We start from the raw sequence: 21,658 nt of genomic DNA, 5'->3' as shown, positions 1-21,658 counted from the left end.
TCTACTTCACACACTTGCCATCTTGTTTAATAATTATTAAATGTATTTTCATGAAAAAATGAACATAGAGATTTAAAAATATTAAACATGAAGATGTATTTGCATTTGATAACATTCTAGTGAATTACCCCAACATGCAACCATGAAAAGTTTACTTTTGCTATAAAATCATGATTTTATGCACTCATGATTTTTTAGAATTTTAGCATGTGGATTTTTAATTATTTGTTATTGTCATATTTATTTTATTTTTTAATTTAATTGTTACATTTTATTTTTTTAAATTAATTTATTTTTAGTTTTCAGCATTCACTTCCACAGGCTTTTGAGTTTTAAATTTTCTTCCCCTCCCTCCCCAAGATGGCATGCAATCTGATAATAGACTCTACATATAGCATTTTCCAGCATGAGACTTTTGGAGATGACTTAGATCCTTGCATTGCTGAGAAAAGCTTTGTCTATCAAAGTTAGTCATTGCACAACATGGCTGTTACTGTATACGATGTTCTCCTGGTTCTGCTCACTTCACTCAGCAAAAGTCCATACAAGTCTTTCCAGGTTTTTCTGCCTGCTCATTATTTCTTATAGCACAACATGGTCAGCCATTCCCCAATTGATGGACATCCCCTCAATTTCCAATTCTTTGCCACCACAGAAAGAGCTGCTATAAATATTTTTGTACATGTGGGGCCTTTTATTTTTATGATCTCTTTGGGATAAAGCCCTAGAAGTGTTATTGCTGGGTCAAAGGCTATACACATTTTTATAGCCCTTTGGGCATAGTTCCAAATTGCTCTCTGAAATGGTTGGATCTGTTCACAACTTCACCAACTTTTTGTGACATTTTAAGTTCTGAACTCTGTTCCTGCCTCCCTCCCTACCCCACACTAGAGAAGGCTATCATTTGACACAAATTTATGTAAAACTATACTATGTATACTTCTGTTTATCAGTTCTTTCTCTGGAGTTGGATAGCATCTTCCTTCATAGGTTTTTTTTGTAGTTGATTTGAGTATAATACTCAGAATAACTTGGTTATTCACAGTTATTCTTTGAAATAAATTGCTGTTACTATGTATAGTGTTCTCTTGGTTCTGTTCATTTCACTCTTCATTATTTCATGCAAGTCTTTTCATGCCTTTTTTTTTTTTTTTTTTAGGCAATTGGGGTTAAGTGACTTGCCCAGGGTCACACAGCTAGTACGTGTCAAGTGTTTGATCTGAGGCTGGCTTTGAACTCAGGTCTTCCTGACTTCAGGGCTGTTGCTCTATCCACTGAGCCACCTAACTGCCCTCTTTCCATGCTTTTCTAAAATCAACCAGCTCATCATTTCTTAGAGCGCAGTAGTATTCCATCACAATCGTATACCACAACTTGAATAACCATTCCCTAATTGATGGGCATCCCTTCAATTTTCAGTTCTTTGCCACCACAAAGAGAGCTGCTATAAATATTTTAGAATATACAGATTATTTTCCTTTTTCTCAGATTACCTTGGGAAACAGACCTAGGTCAATGGGTTTTGTAACTCTTTGTAACACATTTGTAACAGTTTTATAACTCTTGGGGCACAATTCCAGATTGCTCTCCAAAATGGTTGGATCAGTTCCCAGTTCCATTAGCAGTGTATTTATGTCCCGGTTTTTCCACATTCCCTCCAATATTTGATATTCTGTTATATATGTTTATAAGAGGCAACGTGGCAGAGTGAACAAAGAACAGGTTTTAGAGTCAGGAAGACCTGGGTTCAAGTTCTGTTTCTTACTAAAACTAGATATGTGATATAAGGCAAGTCACTTAATCTCGCAACACCCTAGGCAACTTTAAGAATCTAGAGGTAAATGACATCAATGGAAGGAGTTACTAAACCATAATCCCCTACATCACTGAAATCACAGATAGAAATGAAAAAACAAAACTGTGTCATGGCAACATTGGTTTTGAATACAAAACATTTGTAAAATACTAATGGAGGAGGATAGTGGAAGATGAAAAAAATATTGCCTTACAAAATAGCAAAGAGCAATAGAAGTTGTTGTTTTAGTCTATTGAAAGCTTGGTGTGAGATTCCCGTGAATCACATCATCCCAAGGGCAGTCATACGGGAATATGACAGGAAGACAACAAAGAGATGTTAGATGGAACAGATTTGTCAACATTTCTATAATGAATTATGAATTATGAATCATTGGCCAAGAAATCATCATATTTGGGCCTTAATATCTCAGTATTTGATGGGCTGTGTATGAAGAAATGGAAATGGCACCAAGGAAGACAAATTTGGAAAAAGCAGCTGGATCAGACCAAGTGTACCTTGAGGAAATCCGTGCTTGAGATGATGTAATCTTGAAAGCATAGAGTGGCTGCTGTAAGTGATCTCCCCCAGGGAAGGGAAGATAACAATAGAATGAAAAAGACTGTATTAATACCTAAAAATGTGATAAAACATCAGAAACTCCTGACCTGTATGCTTACTTTCTCATCTTTATGAAGATATGCATATTGATGGTATCTTAAAAAATATGAGAAGGGAGAAGATTGGCTTTCCAAATGATTCTCTACCATTTGTTAGTCATATCATTAACTGAAAGGTACAGTGAAGATAAGATTCCACTGTATTTGACGTAAGAGAGCAAAACACAGCCTTAAAGGCTGTCCTCCAACCAAGAATCTTGCCTGCATGTTAAAACTAAATAAGGATCTTTGATAAATGCAACCAAAGATAACTGTTTAATGATCCTCTGATTATTTATGTCATGTGAAGCATAAATAGGCAGATAAAAGCTCTCTAAAGGTATGTGCCATTGCCATAGAGGATGACTTGTGCCAGGTCCAAAAGGTAGAAGAATTCCCTAGAGAAAGCAAGTATGTTGGGCATAGATTCTCTATATAAGTTCTATGAAAAGATAGAATAAAAAATCTCACAGGATGAGAAAGACTGTGTTGCAATCTGCACCAAAGGAGAGAATATTCACATTAATGATGGATTAATAGATCAGTTGATTAATAGATTAAAATGACTAATAGATCAGTTGAAGTATGATGTGTATGTATGTAGAGACTGAAGATATAAATTCATCATTAGCAGAATCAAAGACAAGTGGTTCTTTATTTTTGGTTTTCATGTCTGTTTTTTTTTTTCCTGTTTGTTTTGTTTTGTTTTTGGTCAGAGCTGCCTACCATGTCATTTGTCAGTTATACTAAGGAAGATATCAACTCATTTATTTATCAGGCAGAGTAAAAAAGAGTAAGAAAGCCAAACACTATCCCTACTCTCGAGTAGTTCACAGTCTAGTGGGAGAGATGACATACAAAGTACATACAAACAGGATCTGATAATTGAAACTCTTGGAACTGATGAGATCACAAAGTGAAGTGGTATAGAGGGAGAAGAGGGCCCAGCAAAGGGCCTGGAGGATACCCATGTTTAGTAGGCCTGAATCAAGATCTAGCAAAGGGGACTAAGAGTAGTCGGACAGGAAGAGAGCCAGAGAGAACAGTGTCACAAAAACCTATAGGAAAAAGTATTGAAGAGAAGAGGGTGATTGACAGGCTGCAGAAAGGTCAAGAAGGATGACTGAAAAAAATGCCATCCATTTTAGTGATTCCAAGAATAGAGAAAGCACTTAAAGTTGAAAGATGACTTTGCAAGCCAGACTGCAGAGTTAAGAGAGTGAAAGGAAAGGAGATAGATGCTTCTCAAGGAATTTGTTCAAAAAAAGGGAAAAGAGATATAGGACAGTAGTTAGTGGGGATGGATGGATCAAATGAGGGGTTTTTGAGGGTAGGGTAACATGGGCATATTTGTAGCAGCCAGTAGACTGGGAATAATTGACAATTAGTTTGAGGTGTCAAAAGAAGTTAAACCCTGGAACAGAATCTATAATTCTATATCAGCTTTCATTGAAAGAACTGGTAAGAATTGCTATCCACATCAGAAGTAGGGTTTAAAAATTCAGTTTGAGTCTACCCTAGACAAGCCCTACCTTGCAAACTGTGTTCTTCATTTCTGCTGTTTCTGTCCTTGAACACTACAGTATTTTCAGTAGATAACTTAGGAACAGTGGAATATGCTTGTACCACTTGCATTTGGAGAGGCTTATTATGTCAGGTACTGGGTCTGGCTGGCCGTCTGAAACCTGTTGGTTACTCTTTTAGGAGAATAACCATATTGACTGGATCTTTCTCAGGGCAAGAGTGATAAATCTTGTGAGCTACCATCAGTGAGGATGATGAGGAGGATGAGAATGAGGATGTTGCTGCTGCTGCTGCTGCTGCTGCTTCCTGGCCTGTCAGCATGGCTGGGACAAGATTTACACCTGTCTCAGCCTGACCCTCACAGATGCTTAATAGACCTGGGGAGTTGGCTTTTTTTTTTGTTTGTTTGGGTTTTTTTTGCTTTTTCAGTGAGGCATTTGGGGTTAAGTGACTTGCCCAGGGTCACACAGCTAGTAAGTGTCAAGTGAATGAGACTGGATTTGAGCTCAGGTCCTCCTGACTCTAGGGCCGGAACTCCATCCACTGTACCACCTAGCTGCTCTTGATCTGGGGAGTAGTTGAAGATATATTTGGAATCTTGGAATGTCTTATAGAATGGTAGGACCAGGGCTTGAAGAATTCATAGAAGTGCACTCACTTCCTAGACCTTGAGGAGGTTTTTATACCAACAAGTCTAAGAGACTAAGGGCCAAAGTGATGCCCTTGGAGGAGGGATAGTGTTAAACTTGCCTGTAGGTCACAACTGTACTGTTTCAAACAGAAGGATATAGAGGAAAAACTATGATCATTGCATCCTTCCTAAGAAAAGGACACTGCCCTAGGAAAAGGTGCTGCAAGTCAAACTAGCTTTGATGGCCACTGATTTCAGGTCTGCCTTTCTCTTCTGCCTGAACTCTTTTATTCTTCCTTGATGCCATTCCAGTTGCCTGAATGACGGTATAATTCCAATATCTGATTTGAGTTTTCTTCCTTCTGGGACAGTGCTCCAATTAAAGGTAGCTAGATGGCTCAGTGGATAGAGAACTGGGCCTGGAGTCAGGAAGACCTGAGCTTAAATCTGGCCTTAGATATCTGCTAGCTTTGTGACCAAGTAAGTCACTTAATCTCTGTCTGCCTCAGTGTTCTCACACTTTTGTTTTTGTCTGTTTCTTTCTGATAAAGGAGGGTCCTACAGGAGGGACCATTCAGAAGTGTCTGTTTTATTAAAAAAAAAAAAAGACAAGTTTAAAAGCTTAAAAACTTTTTTTTTTTAAGTGAAGATGGGGAAGGAAAGCTAGAGTCCACATTTCAAAGGGCCTTCAGGTGCCCTGGAAAGGAGTTTAAACCTTACTTCCTAGGTAGTACTACGGGAGGAGCCCTTAAAGACTTTTGAGATTAGAAGAGACTTCCCCTTGTATAAAAGTCAGGGGTGAAGGACAGATTAAAGGAAGTAATATTCATTGTAATAATCCACAGAGGGTAACAACAAGAGCCTGCTTTAGGGTAATGTTCATATGAACTAAAGAGGAATGGGCAAATGTAAGAATCTTGTTAACAGAGAATCACGAGGTCAACAACAGGGCATTTGAAGTGAGGGAGAAGGAAGAGTCAAAGATGACACCAAGGTTTCATACATGAGTAACTGATGTTGTCATTGATAGGTACTGTTGAGTAGGAAAGTACAATGTGTTCATCTTTTTCAGATGGCACTTATATTGGTGAATGAATGTGCACAATATTGTGCTAGAAAATAGATTTCAACTCTGTGATTTTTCTGTGCTGTTTTGCTTTAAAGACCTTTATGTCAGTACTATTAATAGGAACTGTATTAATTTTCTAGGATGTTAGGAGTGTTTTATTTTGTGTAAAATATTTTAAACAAGCACAGTAAAATCCAAATTATATCTGAGATCTTATTATTCTTCACCTGAAAACTTACTAAAGGGGAAAATAGAATTAAACATTTCAGGACTGTCAAGGGCTTATCCATCTTTTTGAAAGTTAGGAAAGTACATTTCTTTGCATATATCTGACTTAATGTTCTTGTTTTAATACATTTAAGATGTGGATTAGGCAGCTACTTTGGAACAATAGGTGGCCCAGTTCCATTCTTCAGTGCCCAAGTAAAACCCAAAGAGAAATATATTGCTCCTGGAAAGAATTTGTACACAAATCCAGGAAAGAAAGGGACTGGATATGGGTAAGATACTTGATATTCATCCTTAAGCTTTTGCTGTCTATCATGTTCATAAAATTAGAATAAACTTAATTACCATTACTAATTTTTCTTCCATAGCTATGCAAATATTACCATAGGTAAACAGCTCTCGCACTCTGTTGACGTCTACGACACAGCAAAAGTAAATCTTCAGGTAAATTTTTTAGGAAAATTTCCCTTCTTCCAGGTGGATCTTGTTTAGCTTCATATCCTCATAGTATTTTTACCCTTGTAGATGATATTTTGCTAGATACATTTTATGTTCATCTGTGTGTTCTTGGACAATAATATACAGATTCTCATTGATTGATGGGCATCCAGTTATGCAAAAAACAAAAAACCTTTTTTCACTCTCTAGCTCATTTTCAGCCAACAGGTAGAATTAGATGAGAAGATCTGCCTTCCAGTCCTGGCTCTGCCATTTGCTACCTGTGTGACCTTAAAGATCCTTTTCTGGTCTTCATTTTCTCCTGTGTAAATTGAAAAATTCAGACTAGATGATCTTTCAGGTCCTTTGTGTCTCTAAAATCCTTTGCCCCTATGATCCTTCTCAAACTTTTATTTTTTCCATCCTTTCGAAGGATCAGATTTTACTCCATGCTATACTTGAAACTTTCTAACTCCACTCTTAGCCCTGGTCCAGCACTGGTCCTGTCACTTTTGTGTCACACCCCCCCTTCCCCCAGTTTTGGCCCTACCTATGCCCACCTCTATTTAGAAACTATCAAAGAAGCTCAGGTAGTTGCTACCAGTACTGTATATTGAAGTGACATGGGTAGAAGAAGACAGATTATACCCATGGGAAAAAAAAAAAGAGGTGGGAGAAACACTTGACAGTTTATTTAATGTCTGTACATTAAAATATACTATAGTCATGATGTCAGCATGTATCCTATTAGATTCCGTTTTTAAAATATAATGACTTTTGCAGAAATGGGACCATTTGCAGATAGTCTTCCCTATGAATGAAAGGATGGAGCCTTACCCAGCTTGAGCAAACCACATAGGGCCATTCAGGATGGACTGTCCTGTCAAAGTACTTAGAGAAGTTGGTGGTAGTGAAAATGTAAAGTTGCCTTTGACTTAAGCTTCATGGAATTAACCAAGCACTGTACCCATTGTGAAATGTATAGTGCTACAGGAATGCTTCATAGAATGTTGCTGCAATAACACTTAAAGGCAAGGAGATGAATTTATATTTGGGAAACATGACCAAGGTCAGAGGCAGCAGTACCAAGAAACTCTAGCAGATCCATTTGGCCACATGAGGATTATTAACATTTCTTTTTATGCAGATGAACTATAATGTTTATACAAAACATTCCTTAAAGGGGGGAAGGGAATAAATATTTACTAAATTCCTACTATGTGCCAGGCACTGTGCTAAACACTTTACAACTATCACTTCATTTGATTTCATAAGGACCCTAGGAGGTAAGTACTATTATTTTCATCTTATACTTAAGGAGATTGAGCCAGACAGAAGTGAAATGACTTGCCCAGGTCAAGTGGTGACACAGCTTGCAAGTATCTGTGGCCGCACTTGAACTCGGGTCTTCCAGACCCTAGACCCAGTGCTCTATCCACTGCATCACCTAGTAGCCTCAGAGTGGTACTTTTCAGATTGGATTACAATAACCTATTTTTCCATAAATGTAATTTTATTAGTGGCTTAATAAATGCTTTTTCATTACTGAATTTGAAGGACTTGGTGTGCTTTAGTCTCTCTGTAGCAAGATTTTTTTAGTTTTACATTCTGACTTTGCTAAATGGCATACAATAGTAATTCTGTTTTGTCTTAGAAAAGAACATCATCATTATTCTGATTAATATCACAATTGGCCAGAGCTCCCGTATCTTTGTTCAGATGTTCCATCTTCATCTACTTAGAACCCTTTAAAAATCAAGTTCAGAATCCAGTTAATCCTTAAATAGGCATAATCATTTGTTTATTTCATTCATTAAACAAATTTGAGTGTCTTCTCCTTGCTAGACATTATGGAGGGATAAAAAAGAAGTCCCTACTTTCTTGGAACTTAGAATCCGGTAGGGGAGCTAAGATGTGCAGAAATGGGTATAATACAAAGCAGAAGAGGATAAGCATTAGGATAAGTATATTTAACCTGTAGTCCACAGACTGCAAGGAAGTCAATGAAAAGATTTCAGGGGGTCTTTGAAGTTGAATAGGGAAAATCACCTTTATTTTCATTAACTTTTCTAATGAAGAATTCCTATACTAGGAAAAGGTCCAAAGTGCCATGGGGCTTTTAAGAGTAAGAGTCTAGATCTCCTCCCATTCTACATCTAATTAGCCTTCTATTAACTTCACAAATCATCCTCTCTCTCCTGAATCCCCTTACCTTCAGTTAGAAGTATAATGAAAATACCACTTACGCCCTTAACATCCTCACAACATTTAACAATGTTTTCTCTGTTCCTTGCGGTAGTATCATTTGTCCCCATATGAATCACCTGGAAAAGGCAGTGGTCTTAAGGTCTAACAAATCTTGAGAGTCTGCCTATCATATCCTCAAAACATGCCTCAGCCAAATAGCAGACCTCTCTGTTGTTTATGTCAGGGCTACAAATAGCTGTCTCAGGAATCTCTAAGCAGGAAGTCACCAGTTGCCACAAAGTGTCCTGTCTTCTAATCACTACTGGATGGTACCTGTGGATATACATTATCATTCCTTGGAGCAGATGGTACCACTCCCCCCTCTTACCAGAAAAGCTTCTATTACTTACTTTCAAATATCCAGTGGTCCTTCTTCCCTTTCTCTGTACATGACCTTCTCCAGTTTCCTGACATAGGGTAGGATTCCCTCCTCTTCTTCATATCCATTTTCTTCTCTTTGAAGCATTTCTTCCAGTCTTTCAAAAAACCACTTCAATCCTTCCAGTAATCTGGAGGATAGAGATGTGTTCCTCCAGCACTTCTGTATTTTTTAGACTGGAGACCAATTTGCAGCTTGTGCATATGTAACATTATTTGGTTATAACATATTATTTGCAGCATACTTTCTGTAGATCCTTGCCTTCCATACCTGCTTAAAGCAAGATCCTTAATCCTTTGTCTTGCTTTTGGTAATTTTTTTGTTAAACCTTTGTAGCTGTGTTGAGTGTGTCTAATTATTTATAGGTTGGTTTTCCAAAAGGCACAAGGAAACCACCTGCTCAACTGCCTTTGATTGCAAATTAGCACATGCCTTCTATGTCCTAACCCAATCAGCAGCCATTCTGAAAGCTGGAATTCAATTATCTAATTAGATTTAATTATGTACCTACTTTCTCCTTGTCCTTTGAACTCCAGTTATCGCTATACTTTATTGATTGCTTTGCACTGTGTGAAGGATAGAAGCAAAATATTCAGCTGGTTGTAGAAAGCAAAGATGAAAGGAGATAGTAAGAGAACTCCTAGCTACTTTCAGTGAGATTAAGTCACCAGAACAGGCAAAGCTGATTGTGGAGCTGTTGTTGGTGATCTTTGAAAGACCTTTAAGAATGGGAAAAGTACAGCAAGACCAGGAAGGACAAAGGATTTTCAAAAAATGGAAGAAGGTAGAGTCATTATTGGTCATTGAGCTTTACTTCGAATTCCTGTCAAGATTCTAGATTACATTTAGTAAAGGGATTTTAAGTAAACCTTTAGAAAGGGATGCAGGAATCATTAAGAACCTGAGTGGTTCATTAATAGCAAGTCATACCAGACCAGCCTAATTTCCTTTTATTTTGTCAGAGTCAAACAAGGGGAAACTGTAGGCATGGTATACCTAGATTTCAGTGAAGTACTTAGCAGATTTTTGTGTTACCCCAGTAATCAAGATGGGGAAATATGTTCACCTCCAACATGGAGATGGATTCAGAACCAACTAAATGAGTAGCTCCAAAACAGAAGGAGGTTTCTTAAAGAGATTAATAGAAAGATACCAGCCCCAAGGGAAAAGTCTAGTGGAGTGCTACAAGGCTTTATCTTTGTCAACATTTTTTGTTATTGAATAAGATGAAAGTGTATCTGAAATTGTCAACTTTGCCAATGACTCAAAGTTGAGAGGGATGGCATCCAACTGGATAACAACATTGAGATCCAAAAAGATCTTGACATGCTAGAATGACAGGTTGAATCTAATTATGATGAAATTTAAAGGAGAGAAATGTTGAATCTTAGACTTGAGTTAAAAAATACACTTCAGCATAGGATATGGAAGTCATGGCTAGACAGCATTTCAACTGAAAGAAATCATGGGTATTTTAGTTGACTGCAAAGCTCAATTTGAGTCAAAAGGGTAATATGATAGGTTAAAAAAAAACAACAAACAAAACTAAAAGAGTCAAGCATCCAGGAATAAGGAGGTCATAGTCCCTTCATATTCTACCCTGGTCAGTCACATCTGGAGTGCTGTGTTTGCATCTGGGTGACATTTTAAGGCCATTGCTATGATGGAGGGTGCCTAGAGAAGAATAATCAGAATGGTAAAAAGCCTCGACTTCATTTCATATAAGGAATGGTTGAAGGAACTGGGGATGTTTAGCCTGAAGAGGAGAAGACTTAGGGGGAGATTTGATAGCTGTCTTCAAATATTTGAAGAATTGTCATGTAGAAGAATGATTGGACTTGTTCTGCTCTGATTCAGGAGGACAGAACTAGGAAAAAAGTGTAGAACTTGAAAAGAGGCAAAATTAGACTTGATATAAGGAGAAATTGCCTGACAATTAGAGCTGTCCAAGAATGGAACGGGCTGCTTCAGGAGGTTGTGGCTTCCCCTTCTTTGGAGGTCTTTAAGCAAAGACCATCTGGTAGGTATATTGTAGGGAGAACAGAAGTAGAAAGTAAAAATTCTTTTTAAGTATGCATTGGGCCACATAGTTACTGAGCTTCCTTCCAACTCTGAAATTTTGTTAGGTTCTTTAACATGGTAGCTCTCTCTTCAAGTCAGGTGGAGCCATTGGACGTGGTTGTCACGCCCTCCTTAGAAGCAGAACTAGAATCAGTGAATGGAAGCTTTAGGGACACAGAGATCAGCTTTATACAAGAAAAAACAAATCACGAGTTTCCAAAGCTAGAAAGGACTTCCTCTAAGACTGAGTTTAGCACTTTGAAGATGTTTGAGTAAAGACTATTTTTGATATTGATGCTTTTGAGAGAATTACTGATCAGATCAAACTTGAACTCTTTGGACTCTGAGGCCCTTCCAACTGTTACAGTCTACATCAGTAGTTCCCAAAATTCTTGTTTATTTTCTTTATGTTCTTAAAAATTACTGAGGACTTCCACCCTGCCTCCAAAGAGCTATTGTTATGTGTGCATAGCTATTGATATTTACTATATTAGAAATTAAAATGTCCTGGAATGATAATATTATAGTGTTTTTGTGAAAATAGTTTTGACATTGTGGATCAAGGGACTTGGGGACCCTGAGAGGGCCCTGCACCACACTCTGAGGATCTCTGGTCTAGACTTATAGGAAGTTTTTAACTAAGTTAACTTTAAAAAAAAAAAAACAAAACAACAGAACACCTTGAATCCAAGGTGCTTTTCTTCTGATTTTAATAATTTGTGAAAGGAAATTCCAAATTTATAAACTTTTACCACTTCTTAATTTACAGAAAGAGAACAAAGATCATCATCGGTTAATTAAAGGAACACCTTTCAAGTTAAATCTCTTTCCGAAAGATTATTTTGACAGTAATCCTTATTCCTTTGACAAAACTCTGCCACCACTTAAGAAACTAGAGCAACCAAAAGCAATTGTAAGACCTTTTAAGCCACCTTCTCCTCCTAAAAAGGTAAATTTATAGTTACAGATAAGCCAGTTAAGGAAAAATAAGAAATAGGTTAGATACTATTGCAGCAGGTAGAATTCAAAAGAAATGGTTGGGGTGAAAGAAATTTAGTATAGGTTAAATGAATACAGGGAAATACTGGGTGTATGGTTTCAAGATTTTCTTTATTTCCAATAAGGAGTGAAACAACAGAAATATGTCTAAATTGATGTATATATCAGAAAATAGTAGATTCTACTCTCCTGAAGACTTCAGTAAAAGAATAGACAGGCATCTGTTTGGCATGGTTTAGATTCAATCCTTTTGAAAGCAGGTGGATGAAGTAAATGGTGTTCAGGGTTTCTGCCAGCCATACTATTCTATAATGTTTGTAAAAAATATTAAGTATATATGTTGTAGAAACCCCCTTAAATCCTTTAGTTTTTATTTTTTTCTTTCTAAGAGTGACCGAGAAATTAAAAAACAATGATTTTTTTTACATTCTTTAAAATTCAAAAGTAGCCCATTAAAACCCATATCCCAGTTACCATTCCCTATGGCACCCCGTTTCTTCTTATGCTTTTAGGACAACACTTCATACTCTAGACCTAGTTTTTACCCTGCTGGACAAACTACATTCGTCTTTTTCCTAGTTTCCTCAAGGCCTTACTTAGGTGACTGACTTTCTGAAACCAATCCCTACCAAGTTGTTAATGACTGATTGTGGCTTACTGTATTAGCGTCTAGTCTATTCTAGTGGCTAGAGAGCTGGCCTCGAAGCCAAAGACATCCAGTTTCAAGTCCTGCCCCTGACACATATTAGCTGTATGCTCCTGGGAAAGGCCCTTATCTTCTCAGCTCTAGGGAGCTCTTTAAGACTATAAGTTGAAGCAGAAGGTGCCAGTCTGCTTCGAGAGAGTTTCCTCACCAGGATATCCCCAGTACCAATGAAATCATAGGTCCAGTCCCCAGCCCTATAATTATTTGCACCTGAATCATATCTACCATGACATTCTCACTGTTTTTGAAACTAGGAGACAAATGGAAGTTTTCCTAAATAGAGAGATGGCTCAATGTTTCTTAGGCAAATGAAGGAATTGGCAGCTGGTTTTATTGTATATCCAAAGGCAAAAAGAAATATCATTTCATGTGATACCTGGTCATTTTGTATTGCAGTGGCTGTGATAAAAATTTGCAAAAAGATTACCATGAAAATAATTGTAGCTTATGTGCCAGTATATGTAGTAAAGAATGAGGAAATAGATGAATTCTGGGAAGAACTCAAAAAGATTTTCCAAATTAAATCCATATACACTTTAATATTCAATTACTTCAGTACAAAATTAGGCCAAGGGGATGATGGTGACAAATACATTGGAAAACATTGTTTAGGAGTAAGAAATGAGAGAAATGTATACAAACTTCATGCCTATATATCATGAATATTTTACACAAAAAAGGGTCAGAAAAGCAAGGACTAAATACTATCCAAAAAATGAAATTGATTATATTCTGACAGGAGTTTATTGGCTAATGATATAGGAATTATTTCTAAATCAAAACCAAATTAGAAGAAAATAAAAATAAGAGAATATACCATCTGTAGACAGATCTACATAAACAAGTTATTGATACTCCTTAACTTAGAGATGAATTTTTAAAAAAAGACAGACATTGATATAGATTCTCAATGTTTCCTTAGGAAGTTCAACTCACATCAGTTGCCATGACAAGGATACAAAAAGAGCTTATAAACTACCATAGGCAGTATACATTTGATTTCTATGAAAAGTGGAAAGGTATAGTTGCCAAGGGTAACGTTATTCAAGATTCCTTAAAAGATATGGCAATAGATAATCACTTTGTTCAACAAATCCTTCAGTTAGGTGTAAACTCATGAAGAATGCATTAACATTGTTTGCTACCATCCTGGATAGTAGAGTGTTCAGATGGAAGAGATGTACCTTATAGATGGTGAGGCTCTCAAGACGCTGCTGTTTACAAATCAGAGGTCACTCAAGTTCACAGCTTTAGAACCAAAAGAGGTCAGCTAATCCGACTCTTTAATTTTGCAGATGAGAGAACCAAGGCCTAGAGAGGTTAAGTGTCTTATCCAAGGTCACAGAGGTTATAAGGGACAAAGACAGGAGTTGAACTAAGGTCCTTTGACTACAAATCTAGCGTTTTGCCTCTGGAACACTGCAGAGTTTCCTAAATGAGATAAAGAATTCAGCCTAACTATACATACAAAAAAGAAACAACTGAACAAAGAATGCCTATAAGTGGATGAACATCTCATAGATATGGTCCATCACATATGGTACCTGTACCTCGGGCTGATACTGTAAACGGACATTAAACTATGTATAAAATTGAACAGGAGGGAAAAAACCATGCTGGTTTCTTTTGGAAAATTGCAAAGTGCTCTTAATGCCTTCAGGCTTCTCTCTAATATGAGGGCCATTCTTTCTTTTTCTTTTTTTTTAACATAAGTCTTGGAATGCCATGGTCTCCAAAGAATTAAAGTTGTGAGTTGCCCATAGGGCAGTGGAATAGCTACATGGTAGGTTGTGAGTATACTGCAACTTGTTACCAAGAAAGGCATAAAGAGCATTGTCAAAGATACACATGACCCAAAAAGCAGGGAGCTCAGTCACCTAGTGAGAGAGAAGGATAACAGATGGCACAGTAAATGAGATAACATTTGTAGAGTGCTTAGTATGGGACCTAGAACATAGTACCTGCTTAATAAATGCTTACTCCCTTCCCATGTGCTACACTTATATCCAGGCAAGGTCAAGAGATCTAGATGAAGGGATCCAGCACATTGGATTCTGTGGAGGATTGAAGGGAAGATATGGATGAGAAGGCATTAGTGGTTTGCAGTCTCTACCCTTGGAGGGAGAACTCAAATTAGTGAAATCATAGATTCATTGAAGTGTCAGAAAAGTACTTTAATAGTGGACTTCCTGAGTTGCAATTCCTTGACCAAAAGGAAAGAGTTTATAATGAGCTGGTGATAGAGTATCTGCAGTCATTTGGTGGGGCACCTTAATTCTATTTAGTGTGCCCCGACTATGTATGAGGACAATTGCATTCTGAACATTTGTAAAATGTTTTTATATCTAAAACTTTTATTCATAGGCAGGTGGTATGAAAGCAGGAACATTTGACCCTTTCCCTCCATATACCAATGACCAATATGGGAAGAAAATTGGGGATAAAAATTTTGCTAAACCAGAAAGGATTTTCCATCCAAGCAGTGGACCAAAGACCCGGCCAGTTTCAAGTATAATGTCTGCCAATGTCAAAAAGTAAGTATAGCTTTTTATTTTTTGCTTTGCCTTCTTTTGGATTGAACCTATGATTTCATTGGTAGAACTCTGGGTAAGGAAACTTACTCTACTGATGAAATCAACCCCTCCTCTGCAACTTTTCATTTAAAAAAAATTTGGACACTGAGAGGTCAAGTAAATTTACATAGGAATCAAAGGCAGGACTTGAATCCAGGTCTTCCTGACTCCCAGACTACCTTTCTGTCACTATGCTCCAGCTGCCCAAGTGTAGCTTTTTCACTCACGTTCACTTCAGTCCTTCCTTGAACTGTAATTTAATTGGTTTGGGTATGCCCACCCATGCAGACTGCAATCTTCTTAAAACTTAGTAGACCATCCTCAGAATATGCGTAGCCAAACAATTCACCTGTGTGTCACCACCCTCATTATGTACTTACCTAAACTGATGCTTGGACAGCAGACAAGTGCTCAGTTGCCAGGTCCCTTTCCAGCTTGATAGAACCTGTCAGAACTCACATTCCCACTGCCATAGCCTTTGACAACTGAGGATCCCTTCCATATTGTGATGAAGCACAGAATAGGACTCATTAGTCCACACTAAATTGTTTTTAAGGTTCCCTCAGAACGTTCATGTTGTATAGTCTCTTAATGATGGTTTTCCCTCTCGTGCTGAAAAGGATGGGTGAAAGATCTTTGCCACTTTAAAATCCCCATTCTTGCACCCCACCCCCCTACAAAAGTTAGACCTATTCAGTGTCTTGGAAGCCTTGATTGGTTGAGATTAAGTTCATTCTAGTCACTATTCTTCTTTCCTAGCTGTGATTTCAGGGCAAAGTAACAATATTTTATTGTCATTTGTTAAAGGCTTTCTATAGCCAAGCAAGGTATAATTACTATTCAAGTGTTAATATTGAGCTTTGTTCTAAGAAATTGTCAGTCATGGATAACATGAAAAGTACAAAACTGAATTTTCTATCTGTACCTCTGTAATAATTTTCCATGAAAACACAGCATTAGAGATAGATTGACTAGAGGTACTGTTCATCTCTTCATGGTTAGATTTCTGAAAAATCAACTTAATGTGTTGAACACTTAACAAAACAAAGAGATAGGTTCTTCAGTGTTCAAAATTTTTCTGAATTTTGTGGAAGCTATCTCTCAAGAAGTTAGATTATTTATCTCCTTCCCTCTTTTTGCCTGTTTATTTTATAGACTCATAGGGTTTAAAGCTGAAAGGGACCTTAGACTATGACTATTTGATTTTACAGACAAAGAAACAGAGTCCCAAGGAGCTTGAAATTTCCCCAAGGTCACAAAAGACCTGTGATTCCAAATGCAATTCTCTTTCCCCTACACCACAAAAATTGCCCTTCTACCATATGGGGTGGGAGCAGATAGGTGGCCTAGTGGATAGAGTGCCAGGGCTGGGGTCAGGAAGACGTGTCTTCATGAGTTCAAATATCGCCTCAGACACTTACTAGCTGTGTGACCCTGGGCAAATTATTTAACCCTTTTTGCCTCAGTTTCCTCATCTGTAAAATGAGCTGGAGAAGAAAATGGCAAACCATTCCAGTATCTTTGCCAAGAAAATCCCCAAAAGGGGTCACAAAGAGTTGGACACACTTAAACAACTGAGCAACTGAACAATACTATCTGGGACCCAAACCCCATTCTCATGCTCCTGTTTCAGTTATAATAAATGCATCACATCTGGTCATAGGATCATAGGTCATCTAATCCCACCCTGTCAATTCACAAATGAGGAAACCAAAGTCCAGAAAGGTGAAAAGACTCACTAGGAGTCTCACAGTTTGGAAATGGCAGAACTGGGATTTGAAATGGGGTTCTCTGACCACAAATTCTATGCTCTCACGCCACCACATAGGGTGGTGGGTCTTAATTTTAAGTTTTCTACGAGGATAGCTAGGATTCAAAAATTAGGTTAACATAATATTAATGTTTTCTTTCATATAAAGAAATGGCACAAGAAGATAGGCATTTGAATTGTTTGTTGATGGCTCATTATTTTGACTGGTCTTTATCGTGATCAGATTGCATATAAATGGGTTAATTAGAGATGCTGTTCACAACTCTTTATGGCTACATTACTGACAACCGCAACCAGCTTGAAAGAATCCAGATATTTTCAACATTGCTTCTAGGGCATTAATTGAGCCTTATAGTCTGTGACCATTAACCTAACCATTCCAAAGGAATTCTATATTCTGTGACATCATTTTCATTGTTACTGTGCTGTAACCAAACTGATTAATCATTCCATCCTTCCAAAGGCGGACAGTGCGTCAGAGAGAAAAGCTATTCTGGATCTTCTTCTAGCCAATAAGGAGAATGTCGTCTTGGGGGAAGTAACCGTGCCATTTTAAAGTTTGTGGTGGAGTAGAGAAGCAGTATGGTGGAAGGGGGACAAAGTACTGGACTTAGAAATGAGATCTGAATTTAAATCTTGCTCCTGATATGCATTAGCCCAATGGCCGTAAACAAATCACTTTACCTCTCTCTGCGCTCTGGATGAGTGCTGCTTAAATCTGTAGGTTGCGACCCCATGTGTTGTTGTGATCCACCATTTAAGAAGCACCGAAGGGTCAGGAGTAGAAAAAGTTTAAGAAGCCCTGCTCTAGATTCTTGGTCAAAAGGGGATTAATAATCTCTGCATCATCTGCTAGACAGGGTTGCTATGTGGATTAAATTACATCTTAGTAAAGTGAACTTTATAAACTTTATGAACTTTGAAGTGCTAGGAAAATGTCAGCTGTTGTTAGGATGGAAAAATTGGCACATTCTTTGAATTTAGTGAAAACAGATTTCAAAGTGTGCAGAGAAAGAACAGATTTGATATTATGGCCTAGGCCAGAGGTGGGGAACCTGCGGCCTTTTGACTGAGTCCAAGTTTTGCAGAACAATTCCTATTATTAAGGGGAAGTTTGGATTCAGTCAAAGGGACACACTTGAGGACCTGGAGGTCTACATGTGGCCTCGAGGCTACAGGTTGCCCACCCCAGCCTATGCTTTCCAGGAAAGATGGCTCAAGAGGGAAGGCAGATTTTTTGAGAACAGAATTCTGATAACCCAAGCACAAATGAAGTAGAACTATCTAATGAGACTAATATGGCAGCAATAAGGCATCAACCAGTTGATGTCCAAAAGAGAGAATGTGGAAGAAAGGGTAGGGAACTGAGTATGAATACGAAAGAGGACCTAGGTTTAAATCCTCTCTCTGAGGCTTAGTAGCTGTGTGATCTCCCTGGGCCTCAGTTTCCTGAAGAGCCTTGGACTACATGGCTTCTGAGGTCCTTTTCAGCTCTAAATCTGTAATCCGGTGTACGGCATGACCTTGTAAATTTAATGTCAGAACTAAAGCCAAAAACAAATGTATCGTTAGTTTTTTTTTTGAAAGCCTGTTGTTAAACATTACCAGCACGCCCTTGGAAGGAACCTAGTCCCTCTCAAGGCAGCTCATTCCGGTTTGAATTTTAGGATGTTTTGTTTCATATGATGCTGAAATTCGTGTCTTTGCAATTTCTGTCCATGGCTGCTAGGCCTTTTCTCTGGGATCTGGCAAACTCGCATCCATGAGATAGCTTTTCAGATATTTGAATATTTGAGCTCCCTGTCAGCTCTTGAGTCTGTTAACAAACTTTCGGAAAACAATCCACTTGTGACTTGGTTACTGTCTCTATAGAAGAGAGACCATGTAGCCTCAGTAAGAAAGTGGGGAATCCTGGAATTTCACTCAGTAGTTCTTTGATAGGTGACAAATGGCAAATCACTTGGTCTCCCTCAGCTGAAATTTTCTTCTTCATAAAACAGAATAGGCAGTTAAATTGCTAATGCTTTTTCCAAAGTAAAACAAAGCAAAGCAAAGTAAAACAAAAACAAGACTTCTTTTTTTTTGTTGTTGTTCTTTAATCTTGAGAAACAAAACATTATGGAGACACACTGACTATGTTATCCCTGTGGGAGGAGGAAGTTATTGCCTGCTCTCTGGAAAGTAAAAAAATTATTTTCTGTTTTAATTAGCTGTCAAATCAAATAAATGGGGGGGGGTGGAGCCAAGATAGTGGAGTAAAAGCAGTGACTTGCTTGAGCTCTCTCCCAAACCCCTCCAAATACCTATAAAAAATGGCTCTAAACAAATTCTAAAGCAGCAGAACCCACAGAAAAACAGAGTGAAACAAATTTCCAGCCCAGGACAACCTGGATGGTTGATTAGAAAGGCATATTGCACCAGGCTGGGAGAGGAGTGTAGTTTGGCGTGGGCGCACAGGCCGCAGTGAACCTGGAGCAGGCCACAGAGGACTGAATCACAGGCAGCTGTGGCGGATTCCAGACCTCTCAACCCACAAACGCCAAAGACAACTTAGAAGGTCAGTGGGAAAAGTCTGTTTCTGCAGTGAGAGAGAAGCTAGGTCTTAGCCCCACTTCCCCAGTGTGGCCTGGGGTGGCAGCTGCCTCCTGAGCTTCCAGCCTATGGACTGAGGGGGAATCAGTGGGAGATTGCAGGGATCTCTTTGCTGGTGCTGAGGTAGGAATCTCTTGCTTTGCCTGTGCTTGGATCTGGGTCACAGTTCTGAGGGGCAGTCCTGGGGCGAGGAGGGAGCACTGGCATGGTGGAGCTTGTAGTGGTGGTGGAGAGGAAATCCTCATCACAGTTCCAAGACAGAAAAGAGTGCTTGTGGTCACTCATAGACCACAGAACGGGCCAGGAAATGAGTAAACACCTTGCCCCTTATCATACCACCTTGGAAGAACTGAAAATTTATAGGTCCCTAGAAGTATCTCTGAAAACAGCTGCACAAACCCCCAAACTTGGGACAGTACATCTTCCACATTGGAAGCAGACCTCTACCTTAACAAAAAGTTTATAATTCAAGTAATTGGCTGGGATCATGAGCAAACCTCGCAAGAAGTGTCAGACCATAGAATCTTTTTTTGGTAACAAAGAAGATCAAAACATACAACCAGAAGAAAACAAAGTCAAAGCTTCTACATCCAAAGCCTCCAAGAAAAATATGAATCAGTCCCAGGCCTTGGAAGAGCTCAAAAAGGATTTTGAGAAGCAAGAGAAGTAGAGGAAAAACTGGGAAGAGAAATGAGAGTGATGCAGGAAAATCATGAAAAACAAGTCAACAGCTTGCTAAAGGAGACCCCAAAAAATGCTGAAGAAAATAACACCTTAAAAAATAGCCTAACCCAAATGGCAGAAGAGGTCCAAAAATGGCAAAAGCAGAATTGGCCAAATGGAAAAGGAAGTCCAAAAGCTTACTGAAGAAAATACTTCCTTAAAAATTAGAATGGAGCTATTGGAAGCTAGTGATTTTATGAGAAATCAAGACACTGTAAAACAAATCCAAAAGAATGAAAATATAAGACAATGTGAAATACCTCATTGGAAAAACAACTGACCTGGAAAATAGATCCAGGAGAGTTAATTTAAAAATTATTGGACTATCTGAAAGCCATGATCAAAAAAAGAGCCTAGACATCATCTTTCAAGAAATTATCAAGGAAAACTGCCCTGATATTTTAGAACCAGAGGGCAAAATAGAAATTGAAAGAATCCACCAATCTCCTTCTGAAAGAGATCCCCAAAGGAAAACTCCTAGGAATATTGTAGCCAAATTCCAGAGTTCCCAAGTCAAGGAGAAAATATTACAAGCAGCCAGAAAGAAACAATTCAAGTATTGTGGAAACACAATCAGGATAACACAAGATTTAGCAGCTTCTACATTAAGGGACCGCAGAGATTGAAATACAATATTCCAGAGGGCAGAGGAGATAGGATTACAACCAAGAGTCACCTACCCAGCAAAACTGAGTATAATCCTTCAGGGGAAAAAAATGGTCATTCAGTGAAATAGAGGACTGTCAAGGATTCTTGATGAATAGAAAATTTGACTTTCAAATACAAGACTCAAATGGAACATGAAGAGGTAAACAGGAAAGAGAAATCATAAGAGACTTATTAAGGTTGAACTGTTTACATTCCTGCATGGAAAGATGATATTTATAACTCATGAGACCTTTGTCAGTATTAGGATAGTTGGAGGGAAAAATTATATGTATGTATGTATACATATATATGGATATAGATATAGATAGAGGGCACAGGGTGAGTTGAAGATGAAGGGGTCATATCTGGAGAATAAAATTAAGGGGTGAGAGAGGATTATACTGGGAGAAGAAAGGGAAAGGTAGAATGGGGTAAATTATCTTGCAAAAACAGAAAAGAAAAGGCTTTTACAGTGGAGGGAAAACAGGGGAAGGTGAAAGGGAATGAGTGAATCTTATTCTCATATGATTTGGCTTAAGGAGGGAATAACATACACACTCAATTGGGTATGGAAATCTGTGTTACCCTACAGGAAAATAGGAAGAGAAGGGGACA

At 38.2% G+C, this 21,658-nt stretch overlaps 1 protein-coding gene across 10 annotated transcripts in view; it reads left to right on the top strand.

Annotated features, from left to right (window-relative positions):
* Positions 1–21,658, top strand: part of CUNH4orf47 (chromosome unknown C4orf47 homolog) — a 58,191-nt gene that overhangs the window by 24,947 nt on the left and 11,586 nt on the right. For 5 of the 10 annotated variants that reach the window (XM_027837529.1, XM_027837527.1, XM_027837530.1 and 2 more), the window contains exons 4-7: positions 6,041–6,178; positions 6,275–6,350; positions 11,801–11,980; positions 15,101–15,270. In XM_027837529.1, coding sequence (XP_027693330.1) covers positions 6,041–6,178; positions 6,275–6,350; positions 11,801–11,980; positions 15,101–15,270 — 564 coding nt within the window. Of the gene's footprint in view, positions 1–5,078; positions 5,090–6,040; positions 6,179–6,274; positions 6,351–11,800; positions 11,981–15,100; positions 15,271–21,658 lie in introns of those variants that run through there. The other 5 variants (XM_027837532.1, XM_027837533.1, XM_027837535.1 and 2 more) reach the window with 3 other exon arrangements.

Source organism: Vombatus ursinus, unplaced genomic scaffold, assembly GCF_900497805.2.
Source record: "Vombatus ursinus unplaced genomic scaffold, bare-nosed wombat genome assembly UNPS02014821.1, whole genome shotgun sequence".
Classification (NCBI taxonomy): domain Eukaryota; kingdom Metazoa; phylum Chordata; class Mammalia; order Diprotodontia; family Vombatidae; genus Vombatus; species Vombatus ursinus.
Note: the sequence above shows the minus strand (reverse complement) of the source record. Positions and strands in the feature narration are given on the sequence as shown.